Genomic DNA, 21,028 nt, shown 5'->3' with positions numbered 1-21,028 from the left:
TATGGCAAAAGAGATAGAAAACAGTCTGGTAAAAGCCCAGGTTGGCATTTCTGTTTTTTTCAGTTTTGTTTATCATCATAAGCAACACTGCAAATATCCTCACTCATTTTTATCTTCATGCACTTCTATGAATATCTCTTTAGGACGCATCTCTATAAGTGGAATGGCTAGGTCAAAATGTATACATTCAAAATTTTGATAGAAACACTTAATCTTCCAAAGGGCTGTATTCAGTTCACATCCTTACTAACAGAATGTGTGAGTTTTGATTCTGGGTTATAATGTAGAGGATTAAAACCAAGTTCTGAGCTGTTTCAATTAAAAAAAAAAAAACAAGTCCAGAATTGAGGTAGGCTGGCATTGAAGAAGGAAATGGCAACCCACTCCAGTGATCTTGCCTGGAGAATCCCAGGGACGGGGGAGCCTGGTGGGCTGCCATCTCTGGGGTCGCACAGAGTCGGACACGACTGAAGTGACTTAGCAGCAGCAGCAGCAGCAGGGAGGGATATAGAAGCAGGACGGGTAGAGAGAGCAGGGGGATGACGAGAATGGGGAAGACACAGAGGCATCAGTGCCATCACTCTTAAGGATCCAGTTGGCATGACACACACCTAAGGTGAGCACTGTTGCCGATGAAGTCACAAGGATCATCTGAGTTGGTGGGTCAGCACAGCCCTTTATAATGGGTTGTGAACAAGGTCATATCCACTCTTGTGCAGCTTAGGCATCTTATCCAAAGCTTATCCCAGGGCTGACCACAATGCTAACATTCCTGCCTATTCTGTTGTTTCATGGGAAAAGATGAGAATTATAAAAGCATAGTAAACTGAGTTAAAACACAAAGTAGGTGTCAGTCATGGATTCAGTAACCTCTTCAACAGGTTCTGAACAGGGAGAGCTTGAGACCCCGTCGAGACACAAAGTGAAGAATCCCAGGATGGGTCCTCTTGGAGCAGGTAAATAAACTGTAGGTGCATAATGTGGGTTTCTGGGTTGGCTGAAGTGTCCTTCCTGAAAGAATTTATATAGGGAGGAAAACCGATGACTTACGTTAGTCCTTGAGTTGGGACAGTCCACAGTGTCAGGCAGAGACCCAGGAGCAGGGCAGCAGGGCTGGTCTTGAAGAGAACCTGAAGAGCACGCATGCTGGAGGAATTTGGTGCCCAAGAAGCCTGTGTTCCCAGGGAGCAGGATGGTTCTTATAACTCTAGCAGGATGACCCCGGAGGTATGGGGCAGATTCACTGGGCCCAAATCATCACATCTTGGAGATTTCTTTCTTTGGTATCTTGGTTGTTGTTGTTGTTGCTGTTTTTTTGTGAAAGGTCAGTGCTTAGCCGGAACTTTAATTTGAGGAGAGTGAGAGAGAGAAAAGAATGAATCAGACTGTTTCCCCTTGTTTTTTTAACATTAGAAGATTCCTGGATCATCAGGATAGATCCTGTGTTAACCACTATAAACAGGATTGTTTCCAAGTCCTACTTCCTAACCCCTGCCCGAGTCTATAGATTCCAGGAAGTGTTCTGTTTCCTTGTCCTCTGAATGACAAATGTCTTATCTTCCTCTCAATGTCTCAACTGTAAAATTTGCTGTAGGTGTTAGATGTAGAATGGATGCCTTGAAACTAATATGCCTACTCATACTTTCTCTGACTGCATTTTTGGTACCATGAGTCATCTCTAATAAGTGGTGGCCACATAAGGTACAGAATATGTTTGAAGAGAAGTCAACCCATGGGCAGGAAAAAGTCAGGAAAAGTCTAGATGAGACTAGGGGAGACCAGATATATGTGTATGTATTCCTTATGGCACTACCAAGAAGCAAGACTCTGTATTCAATGACCTTTCTATGTTTGGATTGGTTCCTTTAGGGGCCTTGGTTTCACATTATATGTGCGGAAGCTGCTCTCCTGAATTTCTCAGAAAAGTCCTGTCATCACAGCTTTCTACCTCCTTAGCTTCAGTTTGTGCAAATTCTGCTGCTTTCAGGAAATTCAGTTGTGGGGCTAGATGACAGATCCCATCTTTGAAGGACCTTTGTGATCATCTCCAATTATCTTACAGGAGAAGATGGTATCTGAGGAAACAGAGAGTTTGGGTGACTAGGGAACTCATGGAATTTCCCACCTACCATCCAAATGGGAGAAGCAGGGAGGGTCTGAGGCTTCTTGCATCAGATGGGGAAGTGAAGTTCAAGAGGGAATCCGGTGGGACAGCTGAGAGTGCTTCACTCTTACCCCTGGAGAGTATCTCAGAGAACTAGAGTGCTGCAGCTAAGCAGGACCTTGAGATGCCTGAAGGCTAGAGCAAGACCAGGGAAGTTTGCTTCTGTCTATTCATTTGTCAATTATGCAGTATTGCCTGTGAATCAGGAGAGGCCCCTCTCTAACTCCAGGTGCTGTACAGCAAGTCTTGTCTTGCCTTCATCACCCTCCCTTTAATCTCTATCTTCTCTAAAGTCATTAAATTTCCTTCCCTTCCATTCCCTCCTTTCCACTATTCTTTTTGTTTATTAAAACTATTATTTTCAACTAAAGAATGTATTCTCATGGTAAAAATCAAAATCATTTAAAAGATGGAAATTGATACTTAAAACTATTTCTTCTTACTTAATCTGACTTGTCACTTCTAGTTACCTCTTCTGGTAGACTTCAACAAGTATTCAGCAGGCTAGAAATTACGTTTTCAGGGTGAAATGATCTTTCAGCTATGTATTAAGAAATATCTAGCCACACAGGGCTCCAATAAAATTAGGAGCCAGTTTTCTACATGAATGTAAAGGAATGAAGCAATTAGTAGCAAATTTCAGCAGAAAACCTGTTATCACAGCAAGCTCCCATTTTTTCATTAGTGTTGCAATATCAGGTTTATGTGCTGGTATTTGTAGGAAGCTGTGTGCTGCTTTAGGATGAGGGCTGGCATCCAGCCTTACTCTGCCAAGGTTCTGGGTTGGCTCTGTCCAACGGACGTTCTGACACAGTGCAAATGTTCAATAGCTGCACTGTCTGTATAGCACAAGGGTCTTTTGAGGACAGGAAATGGGGTTAGTCTATCTTAGATTTGTTATAAGTGTCAACTTCCCAGTGGATTTCAATGACTTAGTATGAATAATTAATGTAATATATTTCATTAATGATTTTTAAATAGTAAACATATCTTTATATGATATGATATATATCAGACTATTAGTGTTAGTCCCTCAGTCGTGTCCAACCCTTTGTAACCCTGTGGACTATTTCCCTCTAGGCTCCTTTGTCCTTGAAATTGTTCAGGCAAGAATACTGGAGTGAGTCGCCATTCCCTTTTCCAGGAGATCTTTCCCACCCAGGGGTTAAACCTGTGTCTCCTGACTTGCAGGCAGATTTTTTACCATCCGAGCTACCAGGGAAGCTACATATTAGATGAAATAAAATATATTATCAAGTTAATATCACTGGGTTCTTTCTGCTTTTAAAATCATGTAGCTGGGGCTTCCATGGTGGCTCAGTGGTAAAGAAGCCCCCTGTCAATGCAGGAAACATGGATTTGATCCATGATCCGGGAAGATCCCACATGCGGCAGGGCAATTAAGCACGTGCTCCACAACTCTTGAGCCTGTGCTCGAGAGCCGGGAAGCTCAAGCTACTGACGAGCGTGCACCCTAGAGCCCATGCTCTGCGAGGAAAGAAGCAGCCACAACGAGAAGCCCACGCACCACACAACTAGAGAGCAGCCCCCCACGCCGCCACCAGAGAAAAGCCCCTGTGGCAGCCGAGACCCAGCCCAGCCAAAAATACGGAAATAAAAGAGAATAAACCCCAAACACGTAGCTGACAGAACACTCAAAATTACACATGTAGCTTAACAAATATTTCTCTGTGTCTCTTTCTTTGGCCTCCATGCGTGGCTAACAGGATATTATATAGTTCCACAAGCAGGGATTGAACCCAGGCCCTTGGCAGTGATGGTACTGCATCCTAGCCACCCGACTGTCAGGGAATTCCTTTTCTCTAGTTCCTGGAGAAACAGTGTTACTCCAGGCAATCAAGGAAGTTACACTGGAGGACCAAGGAAGGAAAGATGCATATATAACTCATGCAGGAACTAAAATCTGTGATTTTGAAATGCTATTTGTTGGAGATTTCAAAAGGCTCACTTAAGGTGGAAGAATTTGTGTGTATCAATACATGTGTGTGCACAAGCTGGGAGCAAAGCTCTTGACTCAGGTTGCTCAGTTCAGTTCAGTTTGGTCAGTGGCTCAGTCATGTCCGACTTGTTGCGACCCCATGGACTGCAGCACACCAGGCCTCCTTGTCCGTCACCAACTCCCAGAGTCTACTCAAACACATGTCCATTGAGTCGGTGATGCCATCCAACCATCTCATCCTCTGTCGACCCCTTCTCCTCCTGCCTTCAATCTTTCCCAGTATCAGAGCCATTTCTAATGAGTCAGTGCTTCATATCAGGGGGCCAAAGTATCGGAGTTTCAGCGTCAGCATCAGTCCTTCCAATGAATATTCAGGACTGACTTCCTTTGGATGGACTGGTTGGATCTCCTTGCAGTCCAAGGGTCTCTCAAGAGTCTTCTCCAACACCACAGTTTAAAAGCATCAATTCTTCAGCGCTCAGCTTTCTTCACAGTCCAACTCTCACATCCATACATGACTACAGGAAAAACCATAGCCTTGACTAGACGGACCTTTGTTGGCAGTGCCTCTGCTTTTTAATATGCTGTCTAGGTTGGTCATAACTTTTCTTCCAAGGAGCAAGTGTCTTTTAATTTCATGGCTGCAGTCACCATCTGCAGTGATTTTTGAGCCCAGAAAAATAAAGTCTCTCACTCTTTCCACTGTTTCCCCATCTATTTGCCATGAAGTGATGGGACCAGATGCCATGATCTTAGTTTCTGAATGTTGAGTTTTACGCCCACTTTTTCACTCTCCTCTTTCACTTTCATCAAGAGGCTCTTCAGTTCTTCTTCACTTTCTGCCATAAGGGTGGTGTCATATCTGAGGTTATTGATATTTCTCACGGCAATCTTGATTCCAGCTTGTGCTTCATCCAGCCCAGCATTTCTCCTGATGTACTATGCATATATGTTAAATAAGTGGGGTGACAATATACAGCCTTGATGTACTCCTTTCCTAATTTGTTACCATTCTGTAGTTCCATGTCCAGCTCTAACTGTTGCTTCTTGACCTGCATACAGATTTCTCAGGAGGCAGATCAAGTGGTCTGGTATTCCTATCTCTTTCAGAATTTTCCACAGTTCATTGTGATCCACACAGTCAAAGGCTTTGGTGTAGTCAATAAAGCAGAAGTATATGTTTTTCTGGAACTCTCTTGCTTTTTCGACGATCTAGCAGATGTTGGCAATTTGATCTCTGGTTCCTCTGCCTTTTCTAAATCCAGCTTGAACATCTGAAAGTTAACGGTTCATGTACACTGTTGAAGCCTGGCTTGGAGAATTTTGAGCATTACTTTACTAGCGTGTGAGATGAGTGCAGTTGTGTGGTAGTTTGAGCATTCTTTGTTATTGCCTTTCTTAGGGATTGTAATGAAAGCTGACCTTTTCCAGTCCTTTAGCCACTGCTGAGTTTTCAAAATTTGCTAGCATATTGAGTGAAGTGCTTTCACAGCATCATCTTTTAGGATTTGAAATAGTTCAACTGGAATTCCATCACCTCTACTAGCTTTGTTCATAGTGATGCCTCTTAAGGCCCACTTGACTTCACATTCTGGGATGTCTTGCTCTAGAAGAGTGATCACATCATTGTGATTATCTGGGTCATGAAGATCTTTTCTGTATAGTTCTGTGTATTCTTGCCACCTCTTCTTAATATCTTGTTTCAGTTAGGTCCATACATTTCTGTCCTTTATTGAACCCATCTTTGCATGAAAAGTTCCCTTGGTATCTCTAATTTTCTTGAAGAGATCTCTAGTCTTTCCCATTCTATTGTTTTCCTCTATTTCTTTGCATTGATCACTGAGGAAGGCTTTCTTATTGCTCCTTGTTATTCTTTGACACTGTGCATTCAAATGGGTATATCTTTCCTTTTCTCCTTTGCTTTTCACTTCTCTTCTTTTCTCAGCTGTTTGTAAGTCCTCCTCAGACAACTGTTTTGCCTTTTAGCATTTTTATTTTGGATGATCTTGTTCACTGCCTCCTGTACAATGTCACAAACCTCCATCCATAATTCTTCAGGCTGTCTATCTATCAGATCTAATCCCTTGAATCTATTTGTCACTTCCACTGTATAATCATAAGGGATTTGATTTAAGTTGTACCTGAATGGTCTAGTGGTTTTCCCTACTTTCTTCAATTTAAGTCTGAATTTGGCAATAAAGAGTTCATGATCTGAACCAGTCAGCTCCTGGTCTTGTTTTTGCTGATTGTATAGAGGTTCTCCATTTTTGGCTGAAAAGAATATAATCAATCTGATTTTGGTGTCGACCATCTGGTGATGTCCATGTGTAGAGTCTTCTCTTGTGTTGTTGGAAGAGGGTGTTTGCAATGACTAGTGTGTTCTCTTGGCAAAACTCTATTACCCTTTGCCCTGCTTCATTCTAGGCCAAATTTACCTGTTACTCCAGGTATTTCTTGACTTCCTAGTTTTGCATTCCAGTCCCCTATAATGAAAAGGACATCTTATTTGGGTGTTAGTTCTAAAAGGTCTTGTAGGTATTCATTAGAACTGTTCAACTTCAGCTTCTTCAGCATTATTGGTCAGCGCATAGACTTGGATTATCATGATCTTGAATGGTTTGCCTTGGAAATGAACTGAGATCATTCTGTTGTTTTTGAGATTGCTGTAGTTCCAAGTACTGCATCTTGGACTTTTTTGTTGACTGTGATGGCTACTCCATTTCTTCTAAGGGATTCTTGCCCACAGTAGTAGATATCATGGTCATCTGAGTTAAATTCACCCATTCCAGTCCATTTTAGTTTCCTGATTTTTAAAATATCAATGTTCACTCTTGCCATCTCCTGTTTGACCACTTCCAATTTGCCTTGATTTATGGACCTGACATTCCAGGTTCCTATGCAATATTGCTCTTTACAGCATTGGACTTTACTTTCATCACCAGTCACATCCACAACTGGGTGTTGTTTTTGCTTTGGCTCTGTCTCTTCTTTCTTTCTGGAGTTATTTCTCCACTGATCTCCAGTAGCATATTGGGCACCTACCGACCTGGGGAGTTTATCTTTCAGTGTCCTATCTTTTTGCCTTTTCATCCTGTTCATGGAGTTCTCAAGGCAAGAGTAGTGAAGTGGTTTGCCATTCCCTTCTCCAGTGGACCACATTTTGTCAGAACTGTCCACCATGACCCGTCCATCTTGGGTGGCCCCACAGGGCATGGCTTATAGTTTCACTGAGTTAGACAAGGCTGTGGTCCATGTGATCAGATTGGTTAGTTTTCTGTGATTGTGGTTTTCAGTCTGTCTGACCTCTGATGGAGAAGGATAAGAGGCTTATGGAAGCTTCCTGATGGGAGCGTTGACTGAGGGCAAAACTGGGTCTTGTTCTGATGGAGTGGGTGGTTCCCCAATTAATGGGAAAACTGAGATGAGGGAAAGCAAGTAATTAGGATATAGCTAGTAAGTGGCAGGCTAAAGTTTTCCCGTTAATGAAGATCAGTAGCTTATTCACTTGTGTATTGTCTGTCTCCCCTGAAGAATATAAGCTTCATAAGAGCAGGATGAAAATTTCCTGATTCACTTCTGTACACCCAGTACCTAAACTAAGTAATGGCACATGTGTGTACTTGACATATTTATTGAATGAATAAATGCATAATGCATGAGGTTTTAAGGATATTTTTTATTTAAAAGTATTTTTCTAGTATTTTTGAGGTATCAGTGAAAAAATTTTATGTAATTTTAAAATGTACCATGTGCTCATTTGATATATTTATATATTGTAAAATGATTATCACCATAGGGTTAGTTGATACTTCCATCAAGTCACATAATTACCATTTCTTTTTCTGTATGAGAATATCTAAGACCTAACTCTCTTAGCAACTTCTAAGTATATAATTCAATATTATTAACTATAATTTCCATGGTATATTTAGATCCTCAGAATTTATGCATCTTCTGAAAGTTTATACACCGTGACAAACATCTCCCCAACTCATTCCTCCCACCCCTAGCCTCTGGTACCGATCACTCTATCTCTTTTTCTCTACTGTATGTAGTCCTCTTAGGGATTTGGTAACCCTGCAACTTTCTCCTCTGTTTGCATCTGTTTTATAAAAACCCCAAGGAAGCTTTGATGGAGTCAGGGGTTGCTGTCAGATATCCTGCAGCAGGATGTATAAGGGATCTGAAGACTCAGTGAAGGCAGCAGGGAAAAGTAATAGAGGTAGGAAATGGGAAAGCCAATTCCAGTGTGACAGTAAGTCTCCCATCTGTGAGGAGGACATAATCACCCCATTCTTGCAGCTTCTCTCCCATCTGCAGTGGAGTCTCCCTGACTCAAGCACATCACCGCATTGGCCTGAGACAAGGGTGCGGATGGCACAAGTCAACAGAGCTCCTTTGTCCTTGTCATCAGTCTTATCCATCTTTGTTGTTATCCCCTTTATGTTACTTTCCTCTCTCGTCTCCACCCCTTCCCTCCCCTGGTGAAGTGAAGAGTCCTGACGTAGTTAAAAAACCTCTCCTCATTTATCATCTGCATACTATCACTAAAAGTTTGTTGTTGTTGTTGAGGTAAAAGTCACATAATATAAAACATACTATTTTAACCATATCTAACTATACAGATCAGTGGCGTTAAGTACATTCACATTTTTGTGTAGATCTCACCATCATCCATCTCCTGAATTTTCCACTTTCCTAAACTGAAACTCTGTCCCCATTACACACTAATACCCCCACTCGGTACTCCCTGGTGCCTAGCACCTACCAGTGTGTGTTCTCAGTTTTTGAATTTGACTATTCCATCTGTACCATCACTTCTTCATTTTTAAAATGGAAATGATAATGCACACATTTCTAACAGGGTTGCTCTCAGGTTCATAGCTATTGAATGCAAAAGCACTTGTAGGTGACTTTTTTTGTAAGTATCTCTTTCACTTCATATCACTAGTGACCACAAAAATTGTTTATGAGGATATTTCTCTTCTCTCTCCCCCCTTACCGTAATGCCCAATTCTTCACTTACCACTAAGTATACAGGCACATGACTTGTAACCCTGAGTATTACATTATAGTCATCTGAGTTTCCAATTCGTTCAACCGTCAGGGTTATTGAAATTACCTTCTGTCTAGATATGGCAAAAGAGACAGGAAAAAACTCTGGTAAAAGTCTGGGTTGACATTTCTGTTGTTTTCCATTTTTGTTTATGATCATAAACAATGCTGCAAACATCCTCACTCATTGTATCTTCGTAGACTTCTGTGAATGTCTCTTTAGAACACATCTCTGTAAGTGGAATGCATGCATACTCAGCCGTATCTGACTCTTTGTGACCCCATGGACTGTAGCCCACCAGACTCCTCTGTCCATGGGATTCTCCAAGCAAGACTACTGGAGTGGATTGCCATTTCCTTCTCCAATAAGTGGAATGGCTAGGTCAAAATGTATGCATTTAAATTTTTGATACAGACATATTCTGTCCAAAGGGCTGTATCCAGTTCATATCCTCATCAACAGCACATGGAAAATTTGATTCTGGGATAAACTATTTAATAGAGTATCAAAGCCAAGTTCTGAGCTGTTTCAGTTTAAAAAAAAAGTCCAGGACTGAGGTAACCTTTGAGGAATATGGAAGCAGGACAGGCAGAGAGAGTAGGGGGTTGAAAGGAATGGGAAGACACAGAGGCATCAGTGCCATCACTCTTAAGGGTCCAACTGGCATGAAACAGGGCTATGGTGAGCACTATTGCCAAGGAAGTCACAAGGATCATCTGAGCTGGTGGGTCAGCACAGCCCTTTATACTGGGTTGAGACCAGGGTCACGGCCACTCTTGTGCAGTTCAGGCATCTTATTCAAAGCTTATCCTGGGGTTGACCACAGTGCTAACATTCTGGCCTTTTCATTTATGGAAAAGGATGAGAATGATAAAATGATAGAAAACTGAGTTAAAACACAAAGTAGGTGTAGGTCATGGATTCAGTAACCTCTCCAACAGGTTCTGAACAGGGAGAGAGTGTGACCAAGAGACACAAATAGTGAGGACTCTCAGGCTGGGTCCTCTTGGGGCAGGAAAGTAATCTGTAGGTGCATAATGTGGGTTTCTGGGTTGGCTGAAGTGTCCTCCCTGGAATAATTTATGTAGAGAGGAAAAACAGATACTTACATTGGCTCTTGAGCTGCACCAGTCCCCAGAGTCAGGCAGAGAACCTGGAGCAGGGCAGCAGGGCTGGTCTTGAAAAGAAGCTGAAAAGAATGCATGCTGGAGAATTTGGTGCTCAGGAGGACTGTGAACCCAGGCACCAGGATCTCTCTTTATAACTCTATCAGGAAGACCCTGGAGCTGTTGAGGCATGTTCACTTGGCGAAAATCATCACATTCTGGAGATTTCCTTCATTGGTATCTCGGTTGGGTTTTTTTTTTTTTTTTTTGGTCAATGCTTAGCTGGAACTTTAAATGAGGAGAGAGAGGGGAAAGAATGAGTTGGACTATTTCCCCTTGTTTTTTAACATTAGAAGATTCCTGGATCACTAGGATAAATCCTATCTCAACAGTTGTAAACAGGATTCTTTCCAGGTCCTACTTGCTAACTCCTGCTCTGAGTCTGTAGATTTCAGGAAGTGTCCTGTCTCTTTGTCCTCTGAATAACAAATGTCTTGTCTTTCTCTCAATGCCTCAAGCGTAAAATTTGTTGTAGATTTTAGGTGTAGAGTTTTAGATTGTAGAATGGAAGCCTTGTCACTAATGTGCCTACTCATACTTTCTATGATTTGCATAAACCAGATATATGTGTGTGTATTTCTTATGACCCTATGAACAAGCAAGAAGCTGGATTCAATGACCTTTATATGTATGGACTGGTTCCTTTCAGAGCCTTGGATTCACATTCCATGTCTGGAAGCTGCTGTCCTGAAGGTTCTCAGAAAAAGTCCTGTCATCCCAGCTCTCTATCTCCCTGGCTTTGGTTACTGCTCAGCCCGCTTCTACTTGCAGAATATTCAGTTGTGGGGACAGATGACAGATCCTATCTTCGAAGGACCTTTGTGATCATCTCCAGTTATCTTACAGGAGAAGGTGGCATCTGAGGAACCATTTAGAGAGTTAGGGTGTCTAGGCAACTCATGCAATTTCACACCTACCATCCAAATGGGAGAACCAGAGAAGATCTGAATGTTTTGGTGTTGGATGGGGAAGTTAAGTCCAAGAGTGACTGAGCTGGGACAGCTGAGAGTGCTGCACTCTTACCTCTGTAGAGTATCCCAGAGAACTAGAGTGTTGCAGCTAAGCAGGACTCTGAGAGGCCTTAAGGCCTTAAGACCAGGGAAGGTTGCTTTCATCTCTTCATTTGTAGCTGATCCACTATTGTCTATGAATCAGGAGGGGCCTCACTCTAACTCCAGGTGCTGTACAGCAGGTCTTCTATCTCCCATTCAGTCGGACTTTTAACTCTGTTTTCTCTAAATTCATTAAATTTCTTTCCCTTCCAAGACCTTGCCTTCCATTAAACTTGTATTTATTAAAATATTATTTTCCACTAAATAATATATTTTCATGGTAAAAAAGTCCAAATCATATCAAGGTTGGACATTGAAGCTTAAAACTATTCTTCTTAGTTAATTTCTCTGACTAGACACATCTAATTACTTCTTCTGATAGACTTCCACAAATACTAGCAGGCTACAAATTACCTTTTTGTGTTGAAATGATGTTTCTGCTATGTATTAAGAAATATGTAGCCCCAGAGGGCTCCAGTAAAATCGTGGGCTAGTTTGCCAAAGGAATGGAAAGGAATGAAGCAATTAATAGCAAATTTCAGCAGAAAACCTATTAGCAGGCTGTCATTTTTTCAGTAGTGTTGTGATATTAGGGGTAATGTGGTGGTATTTGCAGGCAGTTGTGTGCTGCTTAGGATGCGGGCTGGCAGCCAGCCTTACTCTGCTAAGGTTCTGGGTTGCCTCTGTCCATCAGCCCATTCTGACACAGTGGAAATGTTCAACAGTTGCACTGTCTGCATAGCACAAGTGGCCACTGAAGCCAGGAAATGGGGTTAGTCTAACTTAGAGTTATTGTAGGTGTCAACTTCCCAGTGGATTTCAAAGATTTAGTATGAATAAAACAATATAATGTATCTCATTAATTATTTTAAAATATTAATTATATGTAACATAAATTCCATATAAATATTATATCTTAAAATAATATCTAGGATGTATTAGGCTAAATCAGAGAAGGCAATGGCACCCCACTCCAGTACTCTTGCTTGGAAAATCCCATGGATGGAGGAGCCTGGTAGGCTGCAGTCCATGGGGTTGCTAAGAGTCGGACACGACTGAGCGACTTCACTTTCACTTTTCACTTTCTTGCATTGGAGAAGGAAATGGCAACCCACTCCAGTGTTCTTGCCTGGAGAATCCCAGGGACGGGGGAGCCTGGTGGGCTGCCATCTATGGGGTTGCACAGAGTTGGACACGACTGAAGTGACTTAGCAGCAGGCTAAATAATTCAGGCTGGATGAAGCCCAAGCTGGAATCAAGATTGCTGGGAGAAATATCAATAATTTCCCTAATAATTAGTGATGTTGAGCATCTTTCCATGTGTCTCTTTGCAATCTCTGTGTCTTCTTTGGAGAAATGTCTGTTTAGGTACTCTGGCTGTTTTTTAATTAGATTTTTAAAAAAATATTGTATGTTTTCTTTATATAATTTAGATATTAACCCATTACACATAGTGTTTGGAATATGTTCTTTCATTCAGTAGTTTGTTTTTTCATTTTATTGTTGGTTTCCTTTGCTGTGGAAAAGGATTTTAGCTTGATGGAGTCCTATCTGTAGCTCTTGTTACCCTTGCAGGAGGAAACAGACACCCCAAAATATTGCTAAGACCAATGTCAAGGAGCATACTGCTAATGTAGATTAATTGACTATATAGGTGTGGGCTTATTTTTGGGCTCTGTAGTCTGTTCCATTGATCTATGTGGCTTTTTTTGGATAGTATCACAGTGTTTGGATGAATAGAGCTTTGTAGAATAGTTAGAAATAGGGAGTATGATGTCTTCAGTTTTGTTTTTTCTCAAGATGTCTTTTTTCCTTGGGGCCTTTTGTGGTTCCATACAAAATTAAAGAGTATTTTTTCTAGTTCTGTGAAAAATGCCTTGGTATACTGATAGGGATTGCATTTAATCTGTAGATTGCTTTGGGTAGTATGAACATATTAACAGTAGTAATTCTTACAAGTGTAGTATATGTTTTTTTGTGTGTAATCTTCAATTCCTTTCATCAATGTCATAATTTTCAAAGTACGAGTCTTTCACTTTTTTGATTAAGTTTATTGCTGGGTATTTTATTGTCTTAAGATGCAGTTGTAAATGAGGTTAATTTCTTAATTTCTTTCTGATAGATCATCATTAGTGTATACACTATAGTTTTGTGTATATTAATTTTATAGACTATGACTTTCCTGAATTCATTTATTAGTACTAATAGTCTTTTGGTGGAATCTTTATGGTTTTTATGCAAATTCCATGTAATTTACAAATAGTGACAGCTTTACTTCTTCCATTTCCATTTCTATGCTTCTTATTTTTCTTGTCTGAATGCTCTGATTAGGACTTCCACTACTGTGTTGAATAAAAGTGGTGAGAGTGGGAATTCTTGTCTTGTTTATGACCTTAGAATAAATGCTTTCAGCCTTTTGCTATTGAGTATGATGTTAGCTGTGGGTTTGTCATATATATATATATATATATATATATATATATATATTTGTATATATGTATTTACATATATATATGACAGTATATGTTATGTTGAGGTATGTTCCCTTTATACATACCTTGTTGAGAGTTTTAAAAATTATAAATGGATGTTTTATATTGTGAAAAGCTCTTTCTACCTGTATTGAGATTACTATATAATTTTTATCCTTAGTTTTGTTAGTGTGCTGTATCACATGGATTGACTTGTGGATATTGAATTATCTTTGAATATCTGAGATAAATCCTAGGTGATTATGGTGTAGGATCCTTTTGCTATAATGCTGAATTTGACTTGCTAATATTTTGTCAAGGATTTTTGCATCTATGTTCAACAAGAACACTGACCTATAATATTCTCTTTTTCTGTGGATTCTTTTTCTAGTGGTTGGAATCAGGATAATGGTGGTTTCACAGAATAACATGAAAGTGTTTCTTCTTCAATTTTGTGGAATACTTTGAAATGCGAACTATTAGTAAAAATACAAACACTTAAGGGGCTTCCACATTAGTGAAGTTTTTAGGAGTATAGTGGTCCAGGGCATGTTGGAACATCTTTTCCAAGGTGCTGTGCTAAGACTCTTCAGTTGTTTCTCTTTGCGAACCCATGGACTGTAGCCTTCCAGGCTCCTTGGTTCATGGGAGTCTCCAGGCAAGAATACTGCGGGCTGCCAAGCCCTCCTCTAGGGGATCTTCCCAATCCAGGAATCAAACCCTTGTCTCTTGCATCTGCTACATTGGCAGGCAGGTTCTTTACCACTAGCACCACCTGGGAAGCTCTTTTCTAAGGTAAAGATAGTTATTGAACCTTGAACAACTCACCACTGAAAAAGTGGCACCATTCTTGGAAGACCTTGGATTTTGGAGGTAGACTTTACTAATTTGGGGACTGACAAATCATCATTGGATCACTCAGAAAGATGCCAGTTTTGAGTGGTATCCAGAGCAATAAAGGGGTTCTATAGCAGGTTCAAACTTTGGTGGGGGCAGTCTTGCTGAGACCGAATTGTGTTTCCTGAAATTATTTTTGGTTGCTCTGCCTCCCCTCCCTCAAGTGAGTCTATTAGGGCCTTTAAAGAGGTGAATCAGGTTAAATTAGGTCATAAGAGTGGAGCTCCTAGAACTGGTGCCATTATAAGATGAGGAAAAGGAACCATTACTCTCTTTTCCCTGTATCAGGATACAGTGAGAAGGTGGCTGTGTGCAAGCCAGGAAGAGACCCTTGCTAGGACCTAGTCATGCTGGCATCCTGATCTCAGACTACTAGTCTCCAGAACAATGAGAAAATAAAATTCTGTTGTTTAAGCCACTCGATCTATGATATTTTGTTATGGAAATCTGAGCTAATAGGAATCCTTTATTTTGGCCACATCACTTGGGAGATTCTATGGTGCTACACAGATTCATGGTAGATGATGGAGTCTACGTGTCGACTCTGTTAAGTCTCACCAGAGTGTTGCAGGGTAGACCAACAGCATTCTGGAATAAGTCTATGCTCTCTGCAGGAGAAAACTAATTTTTTAAAAGGTGCATTTGAGCACTATGAAGACCCAATTCCTGACCAGAGTTCTGCATTATTACTTAGACATTGGCAGACCCAGAAATTATGTATTTGAGTGGATACAGCAGCCATCCTTCATAAGTTGAAAATAGCACAGTATAACCTATAAGGGAAAAGAATCTGAATAATTATAAATATACATATGTATATAACTGAATTCCTGTGGTTAGTACCTGAAACTTATTGCAAATCAACTATACTTCCATAAAAATAAAGTATATCCTAGGAACCTCCCTCGGAGAAGGAAATGGCAACCCACTCCAGTATTCTTGCCTAGAGAATCCTGTGGACAGAGGAGCCTGGTGGGCTGCTGTCTGTGGGGTCACACAGAGTCAGACACGACTGAAGCAACTTAGCATGCATGCACACATTGGAGACGGAAATGGCAACCCACTGCAGTATTCTTGCCTGGAGAATCCAAGGGACAGAGGAGCCTGCTGGGCTGCTGTCTATGGGGTCGCACAGAGTCGGGCACGACTGAAGAGATTTAGCAGCAGCAACAGCAGCAGCAGGGACCTCCCTTGTGATTCAGTGGTTAAGACTCTGTGCTGCCAATGCAGGGGGCCCAGGTTTGATCTCTGGTCAGGGAAGTAGATTCCACATACAACATGGAGTTCTCATGCTGCAACCAAAGATCCTGTGTACCACAATGAGGATCTAAGATTCTGTGTGCCGCAGCTAAGACCCAGAGCAGCTAATATTAAAAAATACTTAAAAAATAAAGTATTTGGTAAAATTTAAAAAAAAATTCATTTCTTCTCATAAATGATTTTGATGTTGCAGGTGCTGGCCTTTCAACAACAAAAACTAATTCTGAGACCTCAATAATGTACCATCTCTCAAGGAGACAATTTCATAGAATAATGATTACCCTGGACTATTGATGGAGCAGTATCTCCGTAGTATCTCAAAGAGCTGGACACATTGAAGTGACTTAGCATTCATTCATGAATCTTGTCTGTGTTGAAATTGATGCATATTTCTAGATATGGAACTTTTTCCTGCCTGCAGTGTTTATTCAGCACCACTATCTGAGAGCTCACAGAGTTCTGATTTCCAGGTCCATCTAACATCTCCTTAAATCAATGGAATAATTTTTTTTAAGTGAAAGGGTTGTTACAATGGGAACACCATGATCAAGATTTATACTGCATTCATTGCATTATGTGAAAACTACTGGCCATGTGGCATACCAGGAAAAGCACAGACATGAGCTGCCAAGGAAATGATTTTGGAATCGTTTAGGGATATGGTGATGTTCTTCACTAGCTGTACTTATGAGGGCTTTCCTGGTGGCTCAATTGGTAAAGAATCTACCTGCAATGCAGGAGACCCGGGTTTGATCCCTGGGTCAGGAAGGTGCCCTGGAGAAGGAAATGGCAACTCACTCCAGTATTCTTGCCTGAAAAATCTCATGGACAGAGGAGCCTAGGGGGCTTCAAGATGGGCACGTCTTTTAAAACAATGGCTCTTCAGTGGCCCTTTGTCTTTGATAGCTAAAGTAGATTGGCCCTGGAGCCCAGGGATCAAAATTACCTCTCTTGCCATCACTTCTGGCTGTAGAAGTTCTGGGTCTGAAGGTATGTACACAATTAATTTAAGTAACATCAGGTGATTCTCTGGATGGCTGTACCTATTTATACACGCCCATTAGCAGCAGTGATGAATGGTCCCCATAATTCCTCAATCTCCATTCACTGAGTTGCTGACTGAGTTTTGCCTTATTGTGATGAAAGAGCTTGGGCACAGGGAAGGAACATCCTGGTCAGGAGCCCAGCACACCTGAGCTCCTGCTAGTCTTTTCCTTGCTAGTTCAAGAGGAGCAAGATGTAATAATTTAAGACTTCAGGTTCATTGAACTTTCAGATAACTGGGAGGGGCAGCTGCATGTAACTGGACTGAAATAGGAAGGAGAATTAACAACCTCTGGGATCTAATGCCTGATGATCTGAGGTGGAGCTGATGATGTAAAAATAGAAATAAATTGCCAATAAGTATAATGCACTTGAATCATCCCAAAACTATCCCTCACCTCCCCCTGCCACAAACCCCTGGTCCGTGGAAAAACTGTCTTCCACAAAACCGGTTCCTGGTTTAAACTGATTGGGAACTGCTGCTTAGAACCGTTGCTCAGTTTATGGGGTCACACAGAGTCGGACACAACTGAAGTGACTTAGCAGCAGCAGCAGGGACAGTTCTCTCCGGACATGTTCCCCACTGTGTTAAATGGTAAGAATAGTTCTGTCTTCTTTTTCTTCTCAATTGCTAGGAAGTGGATGCTCATGTATCATCTCTGAGAAGTCCTCTTAAAATATTGGTTCATTAGGATCCTCGGGTGTCTGAGCACAGTACTAATTTGGGGGAGAGAACACAGGCAGGGCAGTGAGAAGCCCATAGGAAATTTATTTTCTTGTCTACACAGATACCCACAAACTCAGCAGACTTTTGAGATCAGCATCTTATGATGATTTCACGCTTGATACAGACTTTGTAAACAAGGGAGCAGATTTCCACATCAGAAGGGCATATATTCTCTTCTGACACAACTTCAGCTTTCCCTTTTATGATCCCATTTTCTGCAAAGAAAAAGCAAAGTTGTTTCAGACAACTGGATTCTGCTACTGGTCTTCTTACACCAGACCCACCCACAAAACATCGTATCCTGCCTTTTACTGTATCTGAAACTCAGCCCCATTTCTCAGGCTCCTATACAAGACACAGATGTTACCAGCCCTTCTCCCTTCCTCCACTTTGAACCCCTTGCCCACACTGCCTCTATGTGATGAGTTTCATTCTTCCTCCAATAATTTATTCATATTGCTTTCTGCCATGTCTTGGTTTCCCTTTAAACTTTGCCCTTTGCCCTCACATAACATTTCCCCTAATCTGACATTAATGCCCTGGCAGGAAGTCTCAGCACATACCTGATGCTTGTATTTCCCAAAAGAAGTTTCTTGTACTGAAATCACACAGACAGGCTGTGTAAATAAAATTGCCATAAGGAAAAATGATGTTGCTGAAGGCCTCGAGCGTGACTCTAACCTGAGGAAAAAGCATAGATTTGGATGAGGCAGCTGGGGAGTAACCATTAAGCAAAATAGGCGTGTTTTAGGTCAACACAGGAAGAGGGCACCAGAGGTTTCCCCTAGACATCACCCCTTCACACATTTATATCTAAACTCAATTTAGAGCATCATTGAGATTGTAAAAAGCAGTCTGCTCTGATGTGGAGTAAACCCACCAAATAAACAAAACAGAGTTCATCGTCCCTACTGTGCTGCTTTCCGGCTTTGTGACATGGCGTTACTACTCTGAGGTTCTCATTCTACCTTTGTGAAATCAAGCTATCTAGTCGGTACGAGTTCATAAGCTTTTGTGTTTTGTGTGTGATAAAGCTCTTTATGAAGGTGAAGTACTATGTGTATTGTACAAATAAAGACACCTGGAACCGGAAAGCACTTGGCCGACTAGTACTTAGTACGTGTTTACCTTACCCAAAACAGTTATACAACTTTCATCAGATACAAGATGGAAGGAATGACTGAGATTCTCAGATGGGAGAAGACACCTACTGAGGTCAGACCTGAGAAGAGAAAGTCCCAGGACCTTCCTGAAATGGCAACAGAGAAGATGTTTGGAAAGGGGAAGCGCAAAGGCGTTTCTAGCATCATTTATACTTGAGTAAATATCAGATTTCTCTTAGGACTTTTGGTAGCTCTGCAACTTTCCCTTCTGTTTGCATAGTTTTCTAAAAACCTTACTGAGGCCTCTAAGGAGTTGGGGATTGCTGTCAAATACAGGGAAGCCAGTTGTCTAGGGGATCTGAAGGCTCACTGAAGACAGTGAGGAAAGGTGATGGAGGTGGAGGCTGGAAAGCCAGTCCTGATCTGACAGTAAGTCTCCCCACGGTGAGGGAGACCGTAATCACCCCATTCTTGCAGCTTCTCTCCCATCTGCCATGGCCTATTGAGTGGAGTCTCCCTGACAGCCTCCCCACTGCACAGGATGGCGGCAGGGGCGTGGATGGCTCAGGTGGAGTCTCCCTGACAGCCTCCCCACTGCACAGGATGGCGGCAGGGGCGTGGATGGCTCAGGTCCAGCAACGCTGATTAATCATTGTCACTCAGTCTTATTCATCTTTGTTTTTATCCCTATTCCTATTGCTTTTCTCTCTCCTCCTTGCTTCTCCCCTGGGGAAGATAAGAGTCCTGACATGGTTTAAAACCTCTTCTCATTTATCCTCTGCCTACCATCACATTCTTCTTTGTTTTTTAGTGATTTTTCTTTTTTTGTGGTAAAAGCAACATAATAAAAAACAACATTTTAACCATATTTAGCTGTACAGTTAAGTGGCACTAAGTCCATTCACGTTGTGCAGCACTGACTATCACCCATTTCCCAGATTTTTAGACTTCCTAAACTGAAACTCTGTCCCCATTAAACACTAACGTCCCCACTCCCATACACCTTGGCCCTGGAAGCTACCAATGTACTTTCAGAATTTATGAATTCAACTATTCCATCTGTATCATCACTTCTTCATTTTAAAAATGGAAATAATAATACACACTTTCCTAAGAGAGTTGTTCTGAAGTTCATGGCTAATGCATGCAAAAGCATTTGTAGGTGACTTTGTAAGATGATGTTTCACTTCAAATCAATAGTGCAGATTGAAATCATTTATGAGGATATTTTTCTTCTCTCTCCCCACTCACCATGACCCACAAATCCTCACTTACCACTAAGCATTTGGCCACGTAACTTTTAACGGTGACTGTTACGTCGTAATAGTTAGTTGAGTTTTCAACTGGATCAATTGTCAGTTTTGCTGAAATCACCTCCTGTCTAGATATGAAAAAGAGGCAGAAAAAAGGTCAGATAAAAGTCTTGGATTGCGGTCGCCTGAGAGGGAATGTGGAAACAGGGGAGGCAGAGAGAGCAGGGGATAAAAGGGATACAGAGGCACCAATGCCATAAGGATCTACTTTGCATGACACACACCTGAGGTGAGCACTGATGCCCATGAAGCACAGGGATCATCTAAGTTGGTGGATCAGCACAACCTTTTCTTCTGGGCAGTGACCAGGGCCATGGTCCCTCTTGTACAGCTCAGGCACCTTATTCAAAGTTTATACCACAGCTATTGACCACAGTCACATTGCCAACTATGTTTCTCTTTCATGGCAAAAGAAGAGAATGATTAAAGGATAGAAGATGGATTTAAAACACAAAATTGCTGTAAGTGCATGGATTCAGTAACCTCTCCCAGCAGTTTCTGAGCAGGGAGAGAATGAGTTTTGGGTTGGCAAAAGTGTCCTCCCCTGGAAGATTTTCTGCAGGGAGGAAAAATACATGACTTACACTAGGTCTTGAGCTGCGCCGGACCCAAATCTCAGGCAGAGAACGAGGAGCAGGACAGCAGGGCTGGTCTTGAACAGAAACAGAAGAGTACGCATGCTGGAAGAATTTGAAGCTCAGGAGGACTGTGTCCTCAGGGAGCAGGATGGCTCTTACGACTCTAGCAGGAAGACCCTGGAGCTATTGGGTCAAGTTCACTTGGCCAAAATCATCACATCTGAGGGATTTCCTTTT

General features: G+C 41.5%; 1 protein-coding gene across 5 annotated transcripts; it reads right to left on the bottom strand.

Moving 5' to 3' along the window:
- Positions 1-17,819: 17,819 nt before the first annotated feature.
- LOC133246572 (prolactin-inducible protein homolog) lies at positions 17,820-21,028 on the bottom strand. Of its 5 annotated transcripts, none has more exons than XR_009736076.1 (5): positions 20,438-21,013; positions 20,176-20,281; positions 18,931-19,046; positions 18,361-18,478; positions 17,820-18,012 (listed from the first exon to the last, which is right to left on the bottom strand). XR_009736076.1 is itself a non-coding variant. In XM_061414980.1 (5 exons), the coding sequence occupies exons 2-5, from the start codon at positions 20,458-20,460 to the stop codon at positions 17,888-17,890; spliced, it is 372 nt and encodes a 123-aa protein (XP_061270964.1). In that variant the 5' UTR covers positions 20,461-20,611; positions 20,798-20,950; the 3' UTR covers positions 17,820-17,887. The 5 variants fall into 5 exon arrangements, 3 of the variants coding, with proteins under 3 accessions (XP_061270964.1, XP_061270963.1, XP_061270962.1); XM_061414980.1 differs by lacking the exon at positions 18,931-19,046 and having other exon boundaries at positions 20,438-20,611; positions 20,798-20,950; XM_061414979.1 differs by lacking the exon at positions 18,931-19,046 and having other exon boundaries at positions 20,438-20,553; positions 20,798-20,950.

This window comes from Bos javanicus, chromosome 4 (genome assembly GCF_032452875.1).
Source record: "Bos javanicus breed banteng chromosome 4, ARS-OSU_banteng_1.0, whole genome shotgun sequence".
In the NCBI taxonomy this organism is placed as follows: domain Eukaryota; kingdom Metazoa; phylum Chordata; class Mammalia; order Artiodactyla; family Bovidae; genus Bos; species Bos javanicus.
This window is presented reverse-complemented; position numbering and strand designations above follow the sequence as displayed.

Bases quoted from the DNA above. Each gene is read 5' to 3' on its own strand.
- LOC133246572 (XM_061414978.1), bottom strand. From the start codon at position 20,460: ATGGGCATCAGTGCTCACCTCAG. The intron at 18,479-20,175 runs GTAAGTGAGGAT...CTTTTTCCTCAG, and splicing joins ACGTGGCCAAATGCTTAGTG to GTTAGAGTCACGCTCGAGGC. The intron at 18,013-18,360 runs GTATGTGCTGAG...TTTTCTTTGCAG, and splicing joins TTGGGAAATACAAGCATCAG to AAAATGGGATCATAAAAGGG.